Here is a 19,858-nt window from a genome sequence, read left to right as displayed (position 1 = left end):
CTGGGTTCAACAAGAGTGGCTGGGCGTCTCCTCTGGGCACTTCCTCAGTGTCAGGTGTGGACAGCTTTCTGTTTTGCCAGTTGTGACTTTGTTGCTGCACTGCTTTCTTCAGCTGTCCTTTGTGTCTGTAAGTAGAATGCCTCTGTGGAGTGGGGAGCAGTAGCCATCAATGACGTCTGTGAATGGACCTCAGAGCCTTTAGTGTCAGCCCCACAGGTCACCGCCGCCTCCTTCTTGCACCCAGAGAGGGCTTAACTGGCACAGCCCTCCGCCATCGCTGTTTTCCTCCAAACCTGTCAGCTGTCCCGGCACCTTATCGGTCCCCCGTCCCTCCCACAATATGCATACAGGACTTACAGTGTGCTGGGCACTCTTCCAAGTGCTTTGCATAATTTGCTCATTTAATCTTCACAACAAACTTGTGGGGGGAAATGCCGTTATTACCCCCACTTTACAGATGAGGAAACCGAGGCACAGAGAGGTCAAGATCATAAAATAGGTGGCAAAGCTGGGGTTTGGACCCCGTCTCTGCTTTAACCAGCACTCTGTCCTGCTTGTAGTGCACTGGTAAGACCCCCCCATCTCCAAACAGTCTGAATCTCACCACCGCATGCTACCTCTGCTCTCGTCGTAATGTTAAACTTGTGTTGTTTGTGTGTAATCAACATTTTTGTCACATCCGTGAACTTCCTATATTATCTCATTTCCTTTTCTCTTTAAACTATTTAAATTTATATGAAATAGAAACTTTATATCATGATGTTAATGGAAAACTGATACTATTCATAAGCAAGTGACTATAAAAGTATATACTCATCTAAAATTTAAAATGTTGCATGCATCCCTTAAAATTGTCAAAATTTGAGTTTTATGCGCTGCTTTTCTGTACTCTAGTAACATTAGAGCGGAGAGTTGATAAACGTGGTTAGTCATAATCTTGGACTTGAAGCCTGTCATTTGGAAATTGATGCCCTAATGGATCGCCGAGGCAACAGCTGTGTCCGATTGCTAATGTCGCCTAAAGCCAACTCAGCTTGCGTCCAGTGTCTCCGGGGTTATTAGTGCACAGTATGTTTCAGTGTGAGCGTGCACAGCAGGAGGCGTGGGTGTGGAGAGGTTGGAGTACCATCTGAAACTCTCCTTCTCCCCTAGGACTTGACCACGTCTTACAGACCACGTTGTACAAGTGATGGACGTTGCCTGGTGTTTGAGACGACCGTCTTGGATGGTGGCCAGCGAAAGCATGAGGGTGACATCAAATTTCCGGTGGCTCTTATCAGCATTCATTCTTCTGTATTTAATGAGTCAAGTAAACAGCCAGAAAAGGGGTAAGTGCCTCTGAGTTGCAGAGAATGAACTGACTGCCCTGTGATCCTGTGTCTGCATCAAAATCTATAGCGTTTGGGGGTTAAAATCCATTTCTTTGTCATCTTTTATTCTGTGTACTTTCAGTTCTTCTTAGAAGGCCCTTAAAGATAGATCTAAGTATCCTTTCCCCATTTTAAATACTGAAGTACAATTTACATACTAAAATTCACCCATTTGGGATAAAGTTCTGGGAATTTTGATGGATGTGCACAATAATGTAACCACCAGCACAGTGAAGACCTGAGCAGTCCTAGCTCTCTAGGGGGCGCCCCTGCCCTCTGGGGTCACCGGCTCCTCTTACCCCTGCCCGCACTCACCTGCTTCTGTCCTGCTGGGCCTTTCCACATGTCAGAAACGAAGTCAAGTCTCTCTCTTTAATATGTTACTTGTTTTCATCTTATTTAATTATATTAAGAATGTGTGTAGATATAACCTAGCTTAATCTATAAAACATTGTCCTTCTGTCCCTGGGTTTAGTTTTTATATTATTTCCATAATTAAACTGAACATCTCATTTCCCCAAGATCACCATTCAGTAACTTTATTGTAATTACTAGGATGAGCTAGTAAGAAAGTATAATTTCTAGTGTGAGTGCTTCTAATGTTTTTGTTTCATACATAGAGTTTTATGATTTATTGCTGTAGTAAATATCATGCCAACTATATGTCAAAATTAGAGAAAGAGACTTTTTCATAGACGTTGACAGAGAGCAGCAATTTTCAACCAGTGTGCCTCAAGATTTTTTAAAGCATTTCAATACCTATTTGCTCAAGGGCATTGACCTCGTTTCTTTTAGAATGTCAAATAAAAAATGCCAACAGCCCCCACAACAGTAGCTGTCTAGTGTGAATGAATCAAAATTTTACCTTTTATTTATTTTCTGTCAGTTCAGCAAAAAATACATTTTTTGGTATGCTATAGAATTTTAGTAATCAGTTTATGTGTGCTGAAGATGAACAGGTTGCAACTTGCTGAGCTAGAGTCTGGGTAGAGGACCTCACTTACTCTTGAATTGCTTCTTTCTTCCCTCCCTTTCTTCCTTCCTTTCTTCTTCCCTCTTTCCCTCCCCTTGGACCCTCCTCTTTTCTTTCTTTTCATTTTTCTTTTACAGTGACATGTTTTTCATTGCGTAGTGCGTACATTGCGAAGCACTACGTAGTGCTTACATACATTGCATCCATGATGCATGCTGTTTTTTAGATGTGAGTAAGCACTGTTAGATTGTAATCTTCTGAATTATTTGATACTTTACAGTTGTTCAGGCCCACATGAAATACATATTTTTCAGAGCCTTGTGTGAGCTCATTACTGTGTAAATTTAATACGCTTCATAAAAATCTGAAGGTCGGTTATGGGATTTCTCTGCAGGTGGCAGTCTGGTACCCTGCAGCGAGGTGGCTGTGCTGGCTGGGGAGCCCAGAGCTGGTTTGTGGGGTGGGGAAGACATGACTTTTACCTCGAGTTTTTCTTCCTTTTCCTTTATCTTCATATTTGCAAGTGAGGCTCTCAGAGATTAAAATTCTCCCAGACCCTCTGGGTCCCATCACTGAATCAGCACAAGCACTCCTTCTGTTTGTCTTAGTTGCTTGCAAGTGGAATTTTTGATAGAAGCCTAACCCCTAAGTGGTTTAGCGGTTGGTCCACTTTCATCAGGTTACTCCCAACCTCTTTGAAGCCAGAGCTACAAAAGGAAATACAAAACCAGTCACCTCCTGTGACTCAGGTTCATCTCAGCACAGAGCGCACAGGCCCTCTGCAGACACACGGGCTTGTACTTAGGACCAAAAACAGTTTCACTTACTGACTTTTACAGCGCACTTAAGTTATTAAGCATGGTGTGTGTGTGTCTCCTTCCGCAGGGGCTCCTCGGGACCTGAAGTGCACGACGAGCGACCTGCAGGTGTGGGACTGCTCTTGGAAAGCGCCGTCCAGAGCCGGCCACCCTGCTCTTTATGAAGTTTGCATTGAAAACAGGTAACAGAAATACTTTGATTCGTTTACAGCTACAACCTAAAAATAAAGGTCCTTTCTCTTAGATTTTAGAGTGTAAAGATTTTGTTTTGTAAATTTTTAAATGACGTTTGAAATCATAGCTCTCTATTTCCTAAAACTTCTCTTTCGTCAAGATGAAAACAAACCTTTCTCCTGGCCAAAACGTTGATTCTTTAGTTCTAGAATAAGGAGTAGGTGACACTAGTGTGCTGTGGGTTTTGATCCGCTATGGGGAAGGTTCCCGGGTCTATCCCAAGCCAGTGTTTACCTATATCAGGCTGAAGCTCTGAGTGTGCCTGACAAAAGATGTCAGTAATGGTGGCTTCACACTATCATGTCAAAGGTCTGGATTAGGAGTTCAAGGCTACCCTGGCTGTTTATGGCCACAGGAGACCCAGGTTCCTCTGTTCCTGATCTCTGCCATCTTTGGCACGTGATCCCCTCGTTCAAGATGAGGTATGAGGAGCAGCTGTCGCGTCTGCATCCCAAAAAGCAGGAAGGAAAAGAGAGATGCTTTTCTTTAAGGAGACTTCTAAGAAGTCCTACACGACACCTCTGCCCACGTCTCCTTGGTGGAATTTAGGCAGAGGCTGGGCCACGCCTCCTCCTAGCCAGATGGCGGTGTGCCCTGACAAACATTGGATTGATGTTAATAAGGGAAGGGGAAGTGGATATTAGGAGGCAAGTGGAGGGTCTGTTGCACCACCTCACCCTCTTGGTGAGGCTGGAGTGGGCTGGACACTTGGAAGTCTGGAGTTGGGACTTTTGGGCTGCCTTCTGGCTGGAACGATTTGCCTGCTCTCCCTGGGTCCCAGCAGGGCCAGAGGACTCGAGCACAGCAGGTCCAAGGCCCGCTGTGCTGTTATATGTTCCTGGTGTACATCAACATAGATGTGTGTTTAAGTACACTCAGATTTTTCTCTCATTCAGTGTGCTGTAACTGCATTGTTCTAAACCCGGGGTCATTGATCAGTTTGGATTAGATTGGATGTGTTGCAGAAATAATTCTCAGTTTTTATTTCTTTATTTTCTGCTGCAGAAATAAAGGACTATTACTGTTGAGTTTGTGTAGTTTTGGGTCAGCTGCCATCTCTGCCCTGTCTCTCCTTAGGGCTGCAGGCCCAGGGACTGTGGTGGCCAGGAGGGGCACTGCCCAGAGGGCTTTTAGAGCTTCCTACCAGAAGTGGTAGGTGTGACTGTCACTCATTTCTCTATAAGTACAGTCACATCACCGTCCCTTGTTTTGAGGAGCGGGGACGTGCCCTCCCACTGCAAATCCAGTAGAGGGAAAGCTCAGAAATGTGGTAAGTAGGAGCACAGGCCGAACCGGGGGAAGTCAGCTCTGACTGAGGGAGCTCACAGTGGACAGGTCCTTGTACCGCTGTGGGTTAAGGTCACGATGGGACTGTATGTGAGGGGCCAGGGAGCGCTGGCCAAGGATTGTGGCGGGCACTTCAGAGACTCTTCTCAGAGGAAGTGTGGTTGTGGAGCAGGAATACTCAGTTTTCTCAGCAGTGAAAGGACAGAATTACGCTCTAGGCTGGAAGAATATTGGGCACAATACATGAATGTTTGAAATAGCACCATTTGGAGAATTCAAGTGGTTCTGAGGCTGGGGGAGTGAGTCCCTAGCCACGAGGATTCCTGCTCCACCCAGGAAAGAATTCAAGATCCAAACTGTACAAGAGGTTAAAGTGGAAGTGGGTTTATTTGCAAAGCTGTGAGCCAGAGCGTGGGCTACTCCGCAGACAGAGCAGTGGTCTCTTCTTGCCCATGAGGCAGGGGAGGCCCCAGCCATCCCTAAAGGTTGGGCTTGTATCTGGTTGTTGTTTCTATGGGAAATGGCTGGTATGGAGAAATAGAGAGTGGAAAAAAATCATTAGGATGAACTTTAACCTATACAAGGCATATTCTGTGGTCTGTTTTTCTTTTATGGTATGAGTAAATGTTTGTGGTGCAAGCAAGCTATTGATAGTAATCTTATCTCATAACCGATTAGCCAAGTTTCATACTGGTGGCACGTAGCAGGCTTGGAGTGTACCATGGCTTCACGTGTGTCTGTTTGCTTAGTTCTCATGCCTCTTCTCTGTATTAGTTCTGTGTTGCTGGCACCAGAAAAAGCCTCACCATGTGAGTTGGGAGGAGGTGAGCCAAGCTTTTTGAATCCTCAGCCCTGTGTGAATAATGTGAACAAGCCCCTGTAGGAGCCACTGAGAGTCCCTTTGATTGAATTAACATTTTTATGAGAAATAAATATATAGGTAAACAATAGTAAGTAGAGTGTAAATGTGTTTCATAAAGAGACAAAGGACCGTGGAAGCACAGAGGAAACAGTCTCTTCTGTCTGAGAAAAGACTGGTGGGGAACTGGACGCATTTTTGAAAGTTGATCAGGGAGGTTTGTTCGGTGATCCATGAGCCAAGACAGGAGCAGACAAGTTGACGGTGTATTTTTTAGGGGCACCGCGTAGCCAGTTTCCTTCCTGTGTCAGTATCTGTAGGAAGTGAGGGCTGTATGGGCAGGTGGCTGTGTGCAGCGGGACGCAGGGCTGCAGAGGGAACTTAGGTGGGGGTCTCAAGAGCAGGCTACAGTCCTGATTCTAGAAGAAACCCTCTGCTCACTCACTCAGCTTTCCAATCCTGTCTGGGTACTTTTCTTACACCTGCATTGCTGCTCTTTCCACTAACCTCTCTCTTGTTGGTCTTACCACACAGTATAACCTATCAGGGTGTTGTATACACAAGAGATTATTTTCCAATGCATTCTGTGTTAATTGAGTTTTAATGGAAATTGTTATATTTTATCTGCTGATTAAAATTTGACTTCTTTTATTGTAGGTCCCATTCTTGCTACCAAGTGGGGAAAACAAGTACTAAAATCCCTCCTCTGTTAGCTGGTGATTATGAAATCACAGTAAACTCTCTACATGACTTTGGAAGTTCTATAAGTAAATTCATCCTAAGTGAAAAAAATGTTTGTAAGTATTTGAGAAGAAAATGGACTTGGAAATAAGTCAGAACAGTGCCTCTGTTGGTTTTATTGGGCTTTGTAATTGGCAGAAATTGAGCACTGTTTTGAATTTCAGTTGTCACATGAATGCTTTCACTTACCCAGCAGCTGTACTGATTGAGGAGTATGGCTGCCATCGAGGGGACACATGCTGTCCTCTCGTCCAGCCATTCACAGCCACTGTGCCATAAGAGTTTTTAAAACTTGAGTCAGGGGCACTGACTTCTTTTCCCTTAGATTGTCAAATTTAAAAAAAAGAGAGACGACACTCAACACCAAAATATCTGTTCAGTGTGAATGAATCAAAATACATGCTTTTTTTTTTTTTTTTTTTTTTTTTTTTGTCAGATGGGCAAAAAATATAGGTGTGCCGCGGAATTTTAGTAACTAGTTTAATGTGTACTATGAAATGAAAATGGTTGAAAACCACTGCTCTAGTCAGTTAAAAAAGTTGTCACTGAATTCCAGATCCTTCAGTTAGATGCCTCTTTCTTAGTCCCTTTGCCTGGTTGGGTCCTGCACACCTGTTAGAATTCCTCAGCTGCTCCTGGTCCAGAAAGTCTTTTCTGACCATCTCCTCCCAGTCAGACCCCATGCCTTGCCCCTTGGGCTCTCCCTATTTCTCCTTTGTGGCGTTCGCCATTGTATTGATAATTGTCATGTAATTAGGTGCTGACCAGGTTCCAAGGGACAGGGACTTTTTCTTCCTGCACTCAGCACCTATCCCAGTGCCTCGCTCATGGTGGGCATCTTTTGTCAATATATGGATTGAATGTCTTAGTGCATATGCTGCGGGCTGAGGGGAAGCATGCAATAAACCCAGGTGGACAGGGAGGGAAATTTTACTCTGCAAGGAGACCTTCACTGCCCCAATTGTCTTAACTTGAATGGTGGGGTAAGCAGGTTTATTGGCTCCTGACAACTCTTATGGAATTAGCATGATAGTAATATTATAATGAGTCTTATGAGGATGACCTACTTGGAAGCAAAGAAAAGAAGATATAATTACCTTGGCGATCTGTCCAGTTTCATGGACAGGGTGCCTCTTTGGAGTGGTCTGTGTTTGAGAAAGCACAGATTTTGAAAGAATAACACCAAATAAATGTCCAGCAACTTAGAAGCTGCCCCATTTTCTGGCCAAAGTGTTGTCCAGGGAAAGTGCTACTAAGAGCCATCTTTCAAGTAAGGAGGACAAAGTCATGTTTTTTGTTTTCTCTCCATAGTTGTATATGAGATTCTTTTGTACTAGTCATCCATAATCCCAGTGCCCACAGAGAGGTACTGTAAACACTTAAATATATATATATCTTCTGTGATCTAAATATACAGTGAGGTTCATAGTGGTCTATAACTTGCTTAACAGAAGACCAGATTTTCCAGTTGTTCTCCAAATACAAGTTGCCTAGTGTTCCATTGAATGGAGGTACCATAATTACCTTATGTGATTGGTTATTAATATTGAGTTGTTCATTTCCAGTTTTTCAATATTATAACCAGTGCTTTAATCAACAGCTTTTGCACATACATGTTTCTGAATTCGTGTGATGGTTTCCTTGGGCTAAATTCCTAGAATTGGGAATACTGCATTAAAGAAAATTCTACTTTTTATGACTTTTACTATTCATTGCAGATTGTCCTCCACAAATTTTGAATCCCTTTGTATTCCCACCAGCTTTTGTCTTAGAGCGTACCTGCTCTTCCACGTCCTTGCCAGAACTGGCTATTGTCCACCTTAGTTCTGCTGTTTCAATCTGATGGCCCCAGAATTATAGCACTGTTGTTTTTACCTTTCTGAGTATTATTTTTTTAATTATCACTTTTATTTTTTTCTTAATGATTTGCATCTTTTGTACAGTTTCTTCTGAAATTATTGTTGATTCTGTCATATTTGTTACAAATATTTTTCTAAGTTTAAAATGTTAACTTTATGGTATTTTTCATACTACAGGTTTTATTTTTATATAAATGGAATCTCTTGCTATTTTTCTAGATCGATATTTGGTTTTCATGCTTGATTTAAATGTTTCAATCACTTGGAATTTTGTGGTATGGTATTAGGAATCTAACTTAATTAAAAAAAATTCCCAGGACTCTGTCAGAGAGCCTGTTTGTATTGTCTGATTGCTCAGTGAGTCTTCAGAAGTAAAGTTACTGGAAGACAACAGTGCTAGAACTGGGAAGGCAAATCGAGAGATACTCTAGCCGACTTATTTGATTAATAGCTGTTTTTGTATATCATGTAATTTGTTGGAAGCATTTTTAATAATGGCTTGACTGTAATTCAAATATTAAGTTAACAGTGTCCCAATACGAAGATATTACTACTCCCACTCAGTACTGAAGAGAACATTGAAAAATGAATTAGATGACTAGGAGAAAGGAAGGTGGATGCATCAGCAAATCTTGGGGACCCCGCTGAGTGCCAGAGAAGCCACAGAGAGGCAGCTGTGCCTCAGAGGGTCTGCCTTCTTTGCTTATTTGTCACTAAAATAAAAGTATGAGAAATTATGTTTTCTCCAGATCTTAAGATACTTGCAAAAGTGGACGGTAAAAAGCAAATGATATATTTAACATATCTACATACATGTAATAAGTTTCTAACTGACAGGGTCAGGCACCAAAATAAGCCTTCCTGAGACATTTAATTTCTAAGCTTGTGATCTGTGTGTTGGACCTGTCTGGGGAGATTGAATATGTGGGGGAGTGCATTAAAGAGCTAGAAGGGCTCCTAGCCTGTGCTGTCCTAAGGCAAAAAGAATGGGGAGTGGGCAGGGATGTGAAAAGATGCTCTAGCTTTAAACAAATAAGATGAAAGAATCAAGTTTCTCGTTTCTAGAAAGCAAATTAACATTGTTCTCAAGTGTCTTTTAGCTGGAGAGAAATGAAGCTCATTGAACACCATGAAGTGAAGAAAATATGTGTGTGTGTTTAATCCTTTCATGTAAATTACCATCTTTAGCTTTAAATCGTGGATATGCCTGTGTTTTGAAGAGTAGCCCACTGCTATTAGATAAAATGTAAATTATGTGGACTTCTCAGGGAGGAAAGCATTTTAATGGATGAATGTTGCCTTAGTAAGATACTCCCATGTTTCATCCTTTTGGAATTACTACATCTTGATATCTTGAAACATTTGAAAGGAACACATTCTTGGAAAGACGCCTCTGCTCTGTATGGTCACAGTGGCACCTTGAACTTGCCCTCTCTTGGCACTAAAACGACTACTTTTCCTTATTTGCTCTGTTTTTAGAAGCAGGATCCCACTTAGCACTTCTCCTGTGGAGCGTGCCCACCCCCCCACCCCCGTCCTTATACCCTTATGTAGCTGAGTGGCTGTCGACTTTGCCACACACATGCACTGCTTCCTGTGCGGCCCTAAATATTGCACTCTATCAGTCCGTGGTAGAGCCCTGGTCAGCAGATGGCAGTTAAATTTAGTCGGGTTATTTTTAGGTTCCAAGATGAATGTACTATGTGGGTTTGCTCTGCCGTCTTTGTTGTCGAACAGTCAACTACCCTCTTGTAAGGACTTTATTTCTTTGGACCTTGATCTTTGTGGGAAGCCACTAGGATAGATAAGAGGCTTGAGATTGTATGTCTGCATTTCTTTTAACTTTCCTTCACCTGACTGTCATTTGAGGAGGGAACATGCAAGGAGTCCCTAGTTTCCTGCCTCCCACACCCGAAAGCCTGCAGTTTTGTAGAACAGAACAAGCTCATACCTTGTGGTGTCTTCCTCTACAGCAGGCAAAATTCAATAACGTACTCATGCCTTATAGATAGGCTACCTTACTTTTTTCTGATACTTTTTGTTAGTTTACCAGTTTTTCCCTGCGAGATGTCCATATTCTTCAAGAGGCGTTTCCTCCGTACTTTTCGTAACACAGCTACAGAGTCCACTGCCCCCCACCCAGACTTCTGACTTCTTTCTCAGATATTGATGGTCCCCTCACCAGTGCCACTGGTCTTTTCTGTCTTTGGTGAACTCTTGTTTGCCTAGGTGCCAGTCCATTTCTTTTGGTCTCAGGGATCCTGAATTTTCTCTGGTTTCCTTCTCTTCTCTGTCCTTCTTTCTAGGGCCTCTGGTCTCCAGAAGGTGTATCTGTCTCTCTGTAGCCCCCAACAAGGGGGCTCTCCTGTCTGAGCATTCACGTTCATTTCTTCTGCTGCATTCAGCAAGCTCCTCTCGAATCTGCGTCCACTTCCTGCAGATCCCTCTGTTGGTGACCGCCTCTTCCCCTGACACTTGGTCATCCACAGTGGTTTCCGGCATCTCTTCACAGTGGTCCCTGCTTCCTTTTGCCTTTCTTGCTTTTCTGGGCTAGAAATTTGAGGCGATCTTAGGTGTTTGCCTTTCTTGTTGTATTAATCCTTCATTTCTTTGATCCAGTCATTTCTTTGAACTGCCAGTCAGATTTTGTCCTGTCTTTAATGTAGATCGTGTCATGATCCAAGCCTTATTGTCCTGGACTGGCTTTCTCCAGCGGTCTCTGACTTGACTGCCTACCTCTTTCTCAGTCCCCTGCAGACTGTGCACGACACTGCTGACCCAGCCTGTCGGAGGGACGTCTAGATCCTGCTAGATCCTGTACTTCTTAGATCTGCACAGTCACCTGTTAGCTTCCTTCCTCAATGGCGTGGTCTTTACTGTGGTCTTGCTGCTACTTCCTGATACCTGTAACCAGGTGTAGCCTGTGGCATCCTGGTGTGAGCTTTTCCCCAACACAGGGGGCTCTCACACTGGGAGAGGAGTGGGGAGGCTGTGGAGAGAGCATACAGGGAGCTTTACCCAGATAAGCTTTTCCAATCCCCTCATTATTTTAGGCCCGACCTACAGCTGTACAGAGGCAGTTCTACTTTTCCCTGATGTTGCCTGCTTGCAATTCCCCACCAGACGACACTGAGTGTGGTGGGAACCTAGTTGCTATTAGAAGAGATATGAATTTGAAACAGCCAGCTGATAACTTTCTCTGATTTGGCTGTGAATCATTGGGAACTGCTTATACAAATAAATGCATATACTTGTTCTCTTTCATTAGTAATGGGTTCAAGAGTTTGCTTTTAATTCTTAATCATTTATTTTCTGATCAGGAAGGAATAGAGTTTAAGATGAATTGACTAATGGAATTATAATATGAAAAATCATTACCGATTTTATTAATCTTTATCTTTTGTTTCCTTTTTTTTAAGCCTTCATTCCAGACACACCAGAGATCCTGAATTTATCTGCCAATTTCCCAACTTCTACGTTATACCTGACGTGGAATGACAAGGGTTCTGTTTTTCCACGTCACTCAAATGTCATTTGGGAAATTAAAATTCTACGTAAAGAGAATATGGATGTGGTGAAATTAGTAAGTCTGAACAAAGTATATATTTCTTTCTTATGACATTAAAGAAATAATACTTTTTAAAACAATTTTTAAGGTGGTATCAGTGAACTTCTGGATTATTAAGGAAGTAAATCAGATGTTGTTTCAGGGTTTATTAAAACTACTGTGACTCAAAAACGAAAATTAAAATAATGTGCAACCATTATAAGAAGGAAGTTAAGGGAGGAATAACACGATTCTTCTACTTGAACACAGCAAGCATTGCCTCTGTGTATCCCCGTCTAGCCTGTATCTGTCATATGCATGCTTTTGCATCAGTGAAATAAAAGTGTACCTATAACTTAGTCTGTTATTTTTATCTTTGTCTGATAGTATAAACATAAAAAGAAATGATTTAAAACATACTTAGCCATAGTAACTGTTGAGAAATTTTATATAAGTCTGTAAGTTTGAATATGTTTTAATATGAAATAATGGTCTTATACTATTATAGTAATGCATCCTTTTTTAAAAAATCTAATTTTAAATGGTTTCCTTATGATCTGTCTTTAGTTTGCTCTTAATCTAAGGAATGGAGAAATAGTGAAGAGTTGTGATAGCTGGTAATTCCCCTTTTTATCCTTTTACTTGTTTCTTCCTTAACGGATTTGGAATATACCTAGTTGCCCCCCAAACACACACATTTTCTGTCTTTTTCCAATATTTTTGTTATAATTTTTGGTAGGCCAGTATTATTGTTTGTGTTATGGTTAGATAAACACTAATTATATCTCAACCAAGTAGTGTATACTATTCCCTCTCTTTCTTTCCTTCCCTCCCTCCCTTCCTCCCTCCCTCCCTTCTCTTTATTACTTTTTAGTACAATTTCTTGAATTGTATTGTATTTTTAGTTTTATTTATCTGCCTCATTAATTCAATCCTAAATTCTCTCCATATTATGCAAATCTCCTCTCAGAATGTTCAACCATACTAGTATTTTATCAATTAAACAATATTTGTGGCTAAATCTCTCTGAGGGCTTACTTCCCAACCCTTTTTATGTAAGGGCTCACAAAGATACTGACAATATTTGTGTAGCACAGAGTGTGGTAAATAGTTGAGGATTCTTTGGGCCAGAAGTGCCTAGGGAGCTCTAGTGGCCTTAACTCCTACCAGTCAACCTCAGTTTGCAGATTCAAACCTCAGTATTCCCATAACTCTTTGAAGATAAGCCTCAAGTCTTGAGGCACATTCATTAGGAAGCTGTGGTCTAAGGAGTCTCTAAGATTGTTCAGGCCATTCCTTTTACCTTTTCTTTTAATGGAGCCTCTCTTTCCTATATTCTCTGTCTTTTATTTCTTCATTTTGTTAAAAGCATATATTTTAGTAGTTACTTAATATTTATTATACTCTGCTATTTTTAATGGTAGCTTGCAGATATATTTTATTTTAAATTTAAATTAGTTGCCAACAGCATTAAAATGACTGTTGATTTCACTATTAAGAAGATGCAGAAAAATTGTAACTTTTACACACTTCTGGTGGAAATGTAAAATGCTGCTTGATGAATACACTGAGTCATGACATTCCTGGAAATGTCTTTATTCTGCATTCACTCATGCGTGCTAGTTTAGCTGGGTATAGAATTCTAAATTAACTCAAGATTTTGAAGATATTGTTCACTTTTTCTTATGGATCTGTATGGATCTATTTTGTTGTACACTTCTTTTGTGCCCCTTTCAGTCTGAAAAAACAAGTCACTCTGCTTGGGAAATTTTTTTGTTTTCTGTCTTTGATTTTCTCTTTCTTTCTTAGAACTGATGTTCTTTTAAAAATTGGACCTTCTTCCTGCTCCTCTAATTATCTTATCATTGCTGCTTTGCATCTGCATTTTCCTCTATTTTCTGAGCAATTTTTCCTAAGCTTTGTTTTATAGTCCTGCTATTGAATTTCTGTTAATATATTTTTAATTTATAAGCTATCCCTTTTTAGTTCTCTGTTCTTTTAAAAATAATGTATCCTGTTTTTACAGCATCTCTTTCTAATCTCTGAGGGTATCAGTGACTTAATTTTCTTTCTTTCTCTGAAATACCTTTCTTCAAGTTGCTTTTTTCTTTATTTTGATCTTTTATATTAGAACTTTTTCTTCTTTTCTGGTCATCTTGGTTGCTGCTCATTTTAAGTGAGTGACTCTTAAAAAATAAGAAAAATATAATTGGACTTTCTTTTTGCCTAGATGAGGCTTATTGTCTGGGGCTCATTATAGGTAATTGGGATAGGCTAATTATTAATATTATTTTAGGCAAAATTTTAATTATTTTAATTTTTTATCTTGACCTGTTCATATAAACAGAAAAGTCTGTTTAGACTCTTACCTGGTGAATATGAACTTGGCCATCACTGTTCTGGTAGCTGAATAGGGGAAGAAGGCAGGAGTCTGATCCCAGCCTTCAGAATGTATTGCTTAGCAATCCCACTCTTTTTGTTGCATTATTCTGCATTTTCAACTCCTCCTGAGACTCTTCAATCCAGAAGAGTCTCTGTTTTACTTTTCCAGAGCATTAAGCTCCATCCCTCTGCCAAGGTGCAGAAGGGTAGTAGTCCTTTGGTAGCAGAGAATGTGAGAGGCGATCTGGGTGTCTAACATCTCTTCAAACAACTTTTAAGCAATCTTCCTGTTTTGCACCTCACCTTCACAGTGCATTTCCAGGGGAACCTGGTGCGGCCACTTTCTGAGCCCTTTGGCATTTGTATGGTAGAAGGCAGGTTGTTTCGGGCTTTTCCATTGGAGGCTTGAGATTCGGCTTTCTCAGGTCTTCTGAGTCGGTTACCATTGATCATCCGCCCTCTAGCATCCCAGGTTTTATCAGTGGTGTGTCTTCTGTTTTTGCTCTTGTGTATTTTACACCTTAGAAAAATCTGAGTACTCCAGTTTTAAAAGAGATTTCAGGAAGTAAGAGAAGAGGAAATACTTTTATTTAGTCTGTTGTCTCTTTTAGTAGGTCTTCAATATTTGGTTTAAATCTTGTCAGTTTTCATAACTGAAATTAATATTTTATATTATGAATTGCATATTTAAAAATAAAAATTTAAATATAAGACACAAAAAACAAATCCAGTATAAATCAATAATTACTTTTTTTTTAAATGATGTTTCTCTCTTTGACTTCAAGTCTTGGAGCTACAAATCCATTAATTCTTTCTTCTCCATGAAAAATGGAGATCGTTTTAAGCAATTGTCTGTTTTCTTGTGAACTGTATCAAATGTTTTAGAATATCATCATTTTGTATAATAATGTAAGGCCTGAAGCTGAAGCAGTAAACATAAATGAATCACAATTATTTTTACTATAACTCTTCTGTTGTGCCTTATAGGAAACTGATAGTCTGTGTTTTTTAATCGTGAAGGAAAGCAGCCCATGCCACTACTAGGAAATGTAACTTTGTGTTTGTGCTCACTTTGTAGATGACTTATGCCACAACTCTGAATGGCAAAGACACAGTTCATCACTGGAGCTGGGCCTCAGACATGCCCTTGGAGTGCACCACTCACTCTGTGGGACTTCGATGCTACATTGATGATTCTCATTTCTCTGGTCGCAAAGAGTGGAGTGACTGGAGCCCCCTGAAGAACATTTCTTGTAAGCTTATATTTAAAGAATGTCTTGTTTCAAGTGAGTGAGGTTGACCTTGCTTCAGGGTAAGAGACAGTTGAAGCTTTCAGTTCTCTGTCCCTATTTGTCTGCATGAGGCCATAACTCAGGGAGAGGGGGATAGAGACCAAGGGCCCATCCCTTAGAAGCTTGTATTTCTAAGGGGAGGGTGGAAGAAAGAGACCAGCAAAGCAACCAGCCATAAGAGAATGAAGGATAGCCCAGGAGGGGACAGGGAGGGAACCCAAGGGGATGGTGACTCAGAAGTGGCCCTTGGATTGAGCAGTTCATTCAGCCAGCCACTTTAATAGAATGGCTGGTGTAGAAGCCAGATTGTAGTCTGTGGAAGAGTCAAGAGGTAGAAAGGAGAGTAGAAGCAATTTAAAAAATGGCCTATAGAGGAGAATAAAACCAAAGGTGTGGCTTTGAGCTGCAGAGAGATGGGATTAAAGAAAAAGTGCCTTTTAGGATGTGGAGTACACAAACATAGTTGGGCTGATAGAAAGTAGGTCTACCCTCAGTAGTACATAGACTCATTCAGAGGGATGGAATTATGTAACGAGTGACTTTTACTTGGTGCTGATTTTTCGCAGTTGGATATAAACACCTTATCAAACTTTTAGAACTTCTTAGACATTAACCTGTAACCTTAGACATTGACCTACAATCCCCTCCACTCCCCCACCAGCACTCCCCCATAAATAAATGAAACACACACACTTACTTTTTATACAAAAAATATGTCTAGGTCCTTTGAAACCTGGAGACATACCTTATCTTTGGGCCACCATTATTACGAAGCACCCAAAGTATGTTTTGTATACACTGGGCTATTTTATGGTAAAAGACTTCTGAAGTATTTGTAATTCCTTTTGATCTTCCTAGGGTCTGCTGATTCTCAGAGTAAGGTTTTTCCTCAAGACAAAGTGGTACTTGTGGGCTCAGATATAACAGTTTGTTGCGTGACTCAAGAAACAGTGTCATCAGCACATGTCGGCAGTACAAAATGCCCCCTTATTTATCTGGATGGGAAAAATGTTGCAATCAAGATTCATAATATTTCTGTTTCTGAAAACAGTGGAACAAATGTGGTCTTCCCAACAAAGGAAAACATTTATGGAACAGTTGTTTTTGCAGGATGTAAGTATGAAAATTTTTTAAAAAATGGTTCCTGCACTCTCTGAAAGCCATAATGTTTTTTTGAGGGGGCGGGGGGGGGGATTTTATTTCTTTTTTTTTTAGGTTCTTTAATATAAATGATATATAAGACACCAGGACTTTTACTTTGTTAAAGGTGAGGCCTAAGCTTGTTTTCTATAAATTTGTGTCTGTATAGTTTGTAGGTTTTGTAAAAATATATATATATTTTTTTCATTTTTCTGAAGCTGGAAACAGGGAGAGACAGTCAGACAGACTCCCGCATGCGCCCGACTGGGATCCACCCGGCACGCCCACCAGGGGCGACGCTCTGCCCACCAGGGGGCGATGCTCTGCCCATCCTGGGCGTCGCCATGTTGCGACCAGAGCCACTCTAGCGCCTGAGGCAGAGGCCACAGAGCCATCCCCAGCGCCCGGGCCATCTTTGCTCCAATGGAGCCTTGGCTGCGGGAGGGGAAGAGAGAGACAGAGAGGAAAGCGCGGCGGAGGGGTGGAGAAGCAAATGGGCGCTTCTCCTGTGTGCCCTGGCCGGGAATCGAACCCGGGTCCTCCGCACGCTAGGCCGACGCTCTACCGCTGAGCCAACCAGCCAGGGCCTTGTAAAAATATTTGAAACATTCAGCTGCCCACTTTTAGTTTCAACTTTTAGTCAACTTTGTTGAGTGAAGCGTAGTTTAAAACGTTTTTGAATCCGACATTGTTTAGGAATTATTCTATATAATTTCCTACCTAATTATAGCATACCTTTTTAAAATAAGTACCTGAATTAAAAAAAAAACAACTGATGATTTTGCACAAAAATCTTTATCATAATATATGCTTCTCCAGCTTTAAAATGAATATCTGAGAAGAAGGTAGTGGAGGACATGGGTGAGAAGACCCTCTGTCACTGCGTTGTGTGTACTGTGTCCAGAAGTGCAAGGCCCTCTTTACTGACAAGTCCCCGCCTATACCTCTGAAACTCCACTGCAATCCAGAAGCTGCCACGGGGGCTGCCCGACCTGGGTGCCTTGCGTTGAATGTGCACAGATAATATTGCGTGTACAGTTCTCTGACCCACCCCCGGGTCCCTCCGATGTGGTGCAGGGATGGCTTTGTCTCTAGCAGTGCTGCCTGTCTCCCTGCATTCTGAGTTAAAAGGCTCTGCATGTCGTCTAAGGGTCTCATGAAATGAAGTGTGTGAAATGCAATGATTTTGTGATTTTTTTTTCAATTACTTCGTCGTTGTCTTACGCTGTTTTACAATTTTCAGCTGTGCTCCAGATGAGCAGCCTTCTGTCTCTTCTTTCACTTCCGCAGACATCTAGGAGGAATTACATTCAGTTGCTGCTCTGCTCCCAGGGGAATAACCAGGATAAGGTGCTCTCCGCAGCCTGACGGCTGTACCCTCTCTCTCTGCCTCGCTAGTAATGCATCGTGGAATTCAAGCGAGGTTGAAGTTGTGTTCAAATTTAAATTTTAGAAAATTAAATTTTCTAATGGTATTTTAGGAAATGACTTACAGTCTAAGTTGAGATCCAGTGGTTTTCGGAGTATAGCTGCGGATAGGTAATACCTAAAAGTGAGATGTCCACTTAAAAGCATGAAAGAAAAACCTCAAAACTTAAAAGATGAGAACATCCACAGGTGTTATTTCAAACAGTGTTCTACTCTTTTCTTGTAGTTCTAGAACAAACCCATTTATTTCCTAATTTAATCTTTATTTGTAATATTTGTAAGTTGAAATATTGCTCAATCTATGTGAATTCAGAAACAGCTGTTGAGTTTCCCTCCCCAGGGAGCTCTTTAGAAACTTACAAGCAGAGCAGTTTATGGTGTGAGTCAGGGTTCAAGATTCATTTATTTTCTTTTCTCCTGTGGGGATTTTGTTAACCCACAATTTGTGGAAAAGACTTCAAAATTTTCGAATCAGCTTGTCATCTTCCCCCTATTCACATATATTCATAACCAAAACCTGCCAGGATTCTAATTTGCATTATATTAAATCTATCAACTTAGGAAAATTTTCTTTCTTACAATATTGAGTCACCCAAACCAAGGGCGTGGTACATTCCTCCATGTAGGTAGGTCTTCTTTCAATAATCTTGGTGATATGAGGTGTTCTATATTTTTTAGTAAATTTACTCCTAGGTGTTTGTTGTTCCAATAATAATGGTTTTTTCTTCTCCCCAGTAATTTTCTAAAATAAATTTATTATATAGCAGACAGAAGAATAGTTATTTGCCGATACCTGTCAGTGTTCATGCATAAGCTAACTTAAGTCATACGCAATATAGATCTTTAATGAACATTATTTGTTCAGTAATCATTCAGATGACTTATTTTTATTGATAGCGACACTTCAACATTAAATATTGACCTGAATGTTAATCTTTCATGATACTTAAGATATTTTTTTTATTTATTTATTTATTTATTTATTTATTTATTTATTTTTAAAGATATTTTAAAATGAGACACTGTGACATAGGATTAGAGCACATAAATATTTATATCATATGTCAAATTTTATACTTCCTCACTTGAAAATATTTTCATAAAAATGGCTTTGATATTCAAATTACATTTTCTATTTGCTTTAATTGCTAGCATAGAGAAATACAATTGAGTTATATCTGGCTTGCCTGGTTCACTTGTTTCTTTTGTATGTTAACTTCTTTGAAAAGAAAATCTGTACATTACCTTGTAAATACTACTCTTTCATTTTTTCTCCTTCTGTCTTTGCTTCCACATCTTTCTAGTTTGCTCCTGTTGTTTAGACTTTAAATATTTCAACTTAAATATATCTGCCAGATACTAAAATATCTGCATTTTAAATATACTAAAAAAAATTAGGTGTGTCGTTTTAATAAAATGACTGAAAGTTTGGTCTTAGATTTAAAAGTTTTTAAAACAAATATGTCAATATTAGCATCATATCCAACTGTTAGATTGTAATATAAATATATATTACTTCTTCCGGTATTACCTAAAATATCCCTGGAGGACATTATTCTTATCTTCAGAGAAGGCAGGTATATTTTCTAACTCTTGGTTAATAAACTAAAAACGGTTTAAAAATTTGGGTTTTTTAAAAAAAATAATTTTACAGAATTTGTCAGCAGGTAGATAATTATTTTTTAGAAAGCTTACTTTGTATGGCAGTTTGTTTGACCCTTTTGAGTAGTGAGTTTTTTTCATACTTGCTGACCCCCAGGAGTGAGTTTTTTTTCAAAAATGAAATTAGTTCCAGTGACAGTTTTATTAACTTAAAATCGTGTTTGTTTGATAACTAACTTATGGAAACAAGAAGAACATACATGTGCCTTTTTTTGCCTTACACATGTTTGATAGTACTCTGGATGGTCAGGAGGCACGAGGATGTA

The 19,858-nt window shown here is 40.2% G+C and overlaps 1 protein-coding gene across 2 annotated transcripts in view; it reads left to right on the top strand.

The window, feature by feature from the left end:
- Positions 1 to 19,858, top strand: part of LIFR (LIF receptor subunit alpha) — a 74,637-nt gene that overhangs the window by 19,822 nt on the left and 34,957 nt on the right. For both annotated transcript variants that reach the window (XM_066240050.1, XM_066240058.1), the window contains 6 exons: positions 1,153 to 1,328; positions 3,229 to 3,343; positions 6,199 to 6,338; positions 11,561 to 11,724; positions 15,149 to 15,323; positions 16,221 to 16,475. In XM_066240050.1, coding sequence (XP_066096147.1) covers positions 1,190 to 1,328; positions 3,229 to 3,343; positions 6,199 to 6,338; positions 11,561 to 11,724; positions 15,149 to 15,323; positions 16,221 to 16,475 — 988 coding nt within the window. In that variant the 5' untranslated portion in view covers positions 1,153 to 1,189. The remainder of the gene's footprint in view (positions 1 to 1,152; positions 1,329 to 3,228; positions 3,344 to 6,198; positions 6,339 to 11,560; positions 11,725 to 15,148; positions 15,324 to 16,220; positions 16,476 to 19,858) is intronic.

Source organism: Saccopteryx bilineata, chromosome 1 (assembly GCF_036850765.1).
Source record: "Saccopteryx bilineata isolate mSacBil1 chromosome 1, mSacBil1_pri_phased_curated, whole genome shotgun sequence".
In the NCBI taxonomy this organism is placed as follows: domain Eukaryota; kingdom Metazoa; phylum Chordata; class Mammalia; order Chiroptera; family Emballonuridae; genus Saccopteryx; species Saccopteryx bilineata.
Note: the sequence above shows the minus strand (reverse complement) of the source record. Positions and strands in the feature narration are given on the sequence as shown.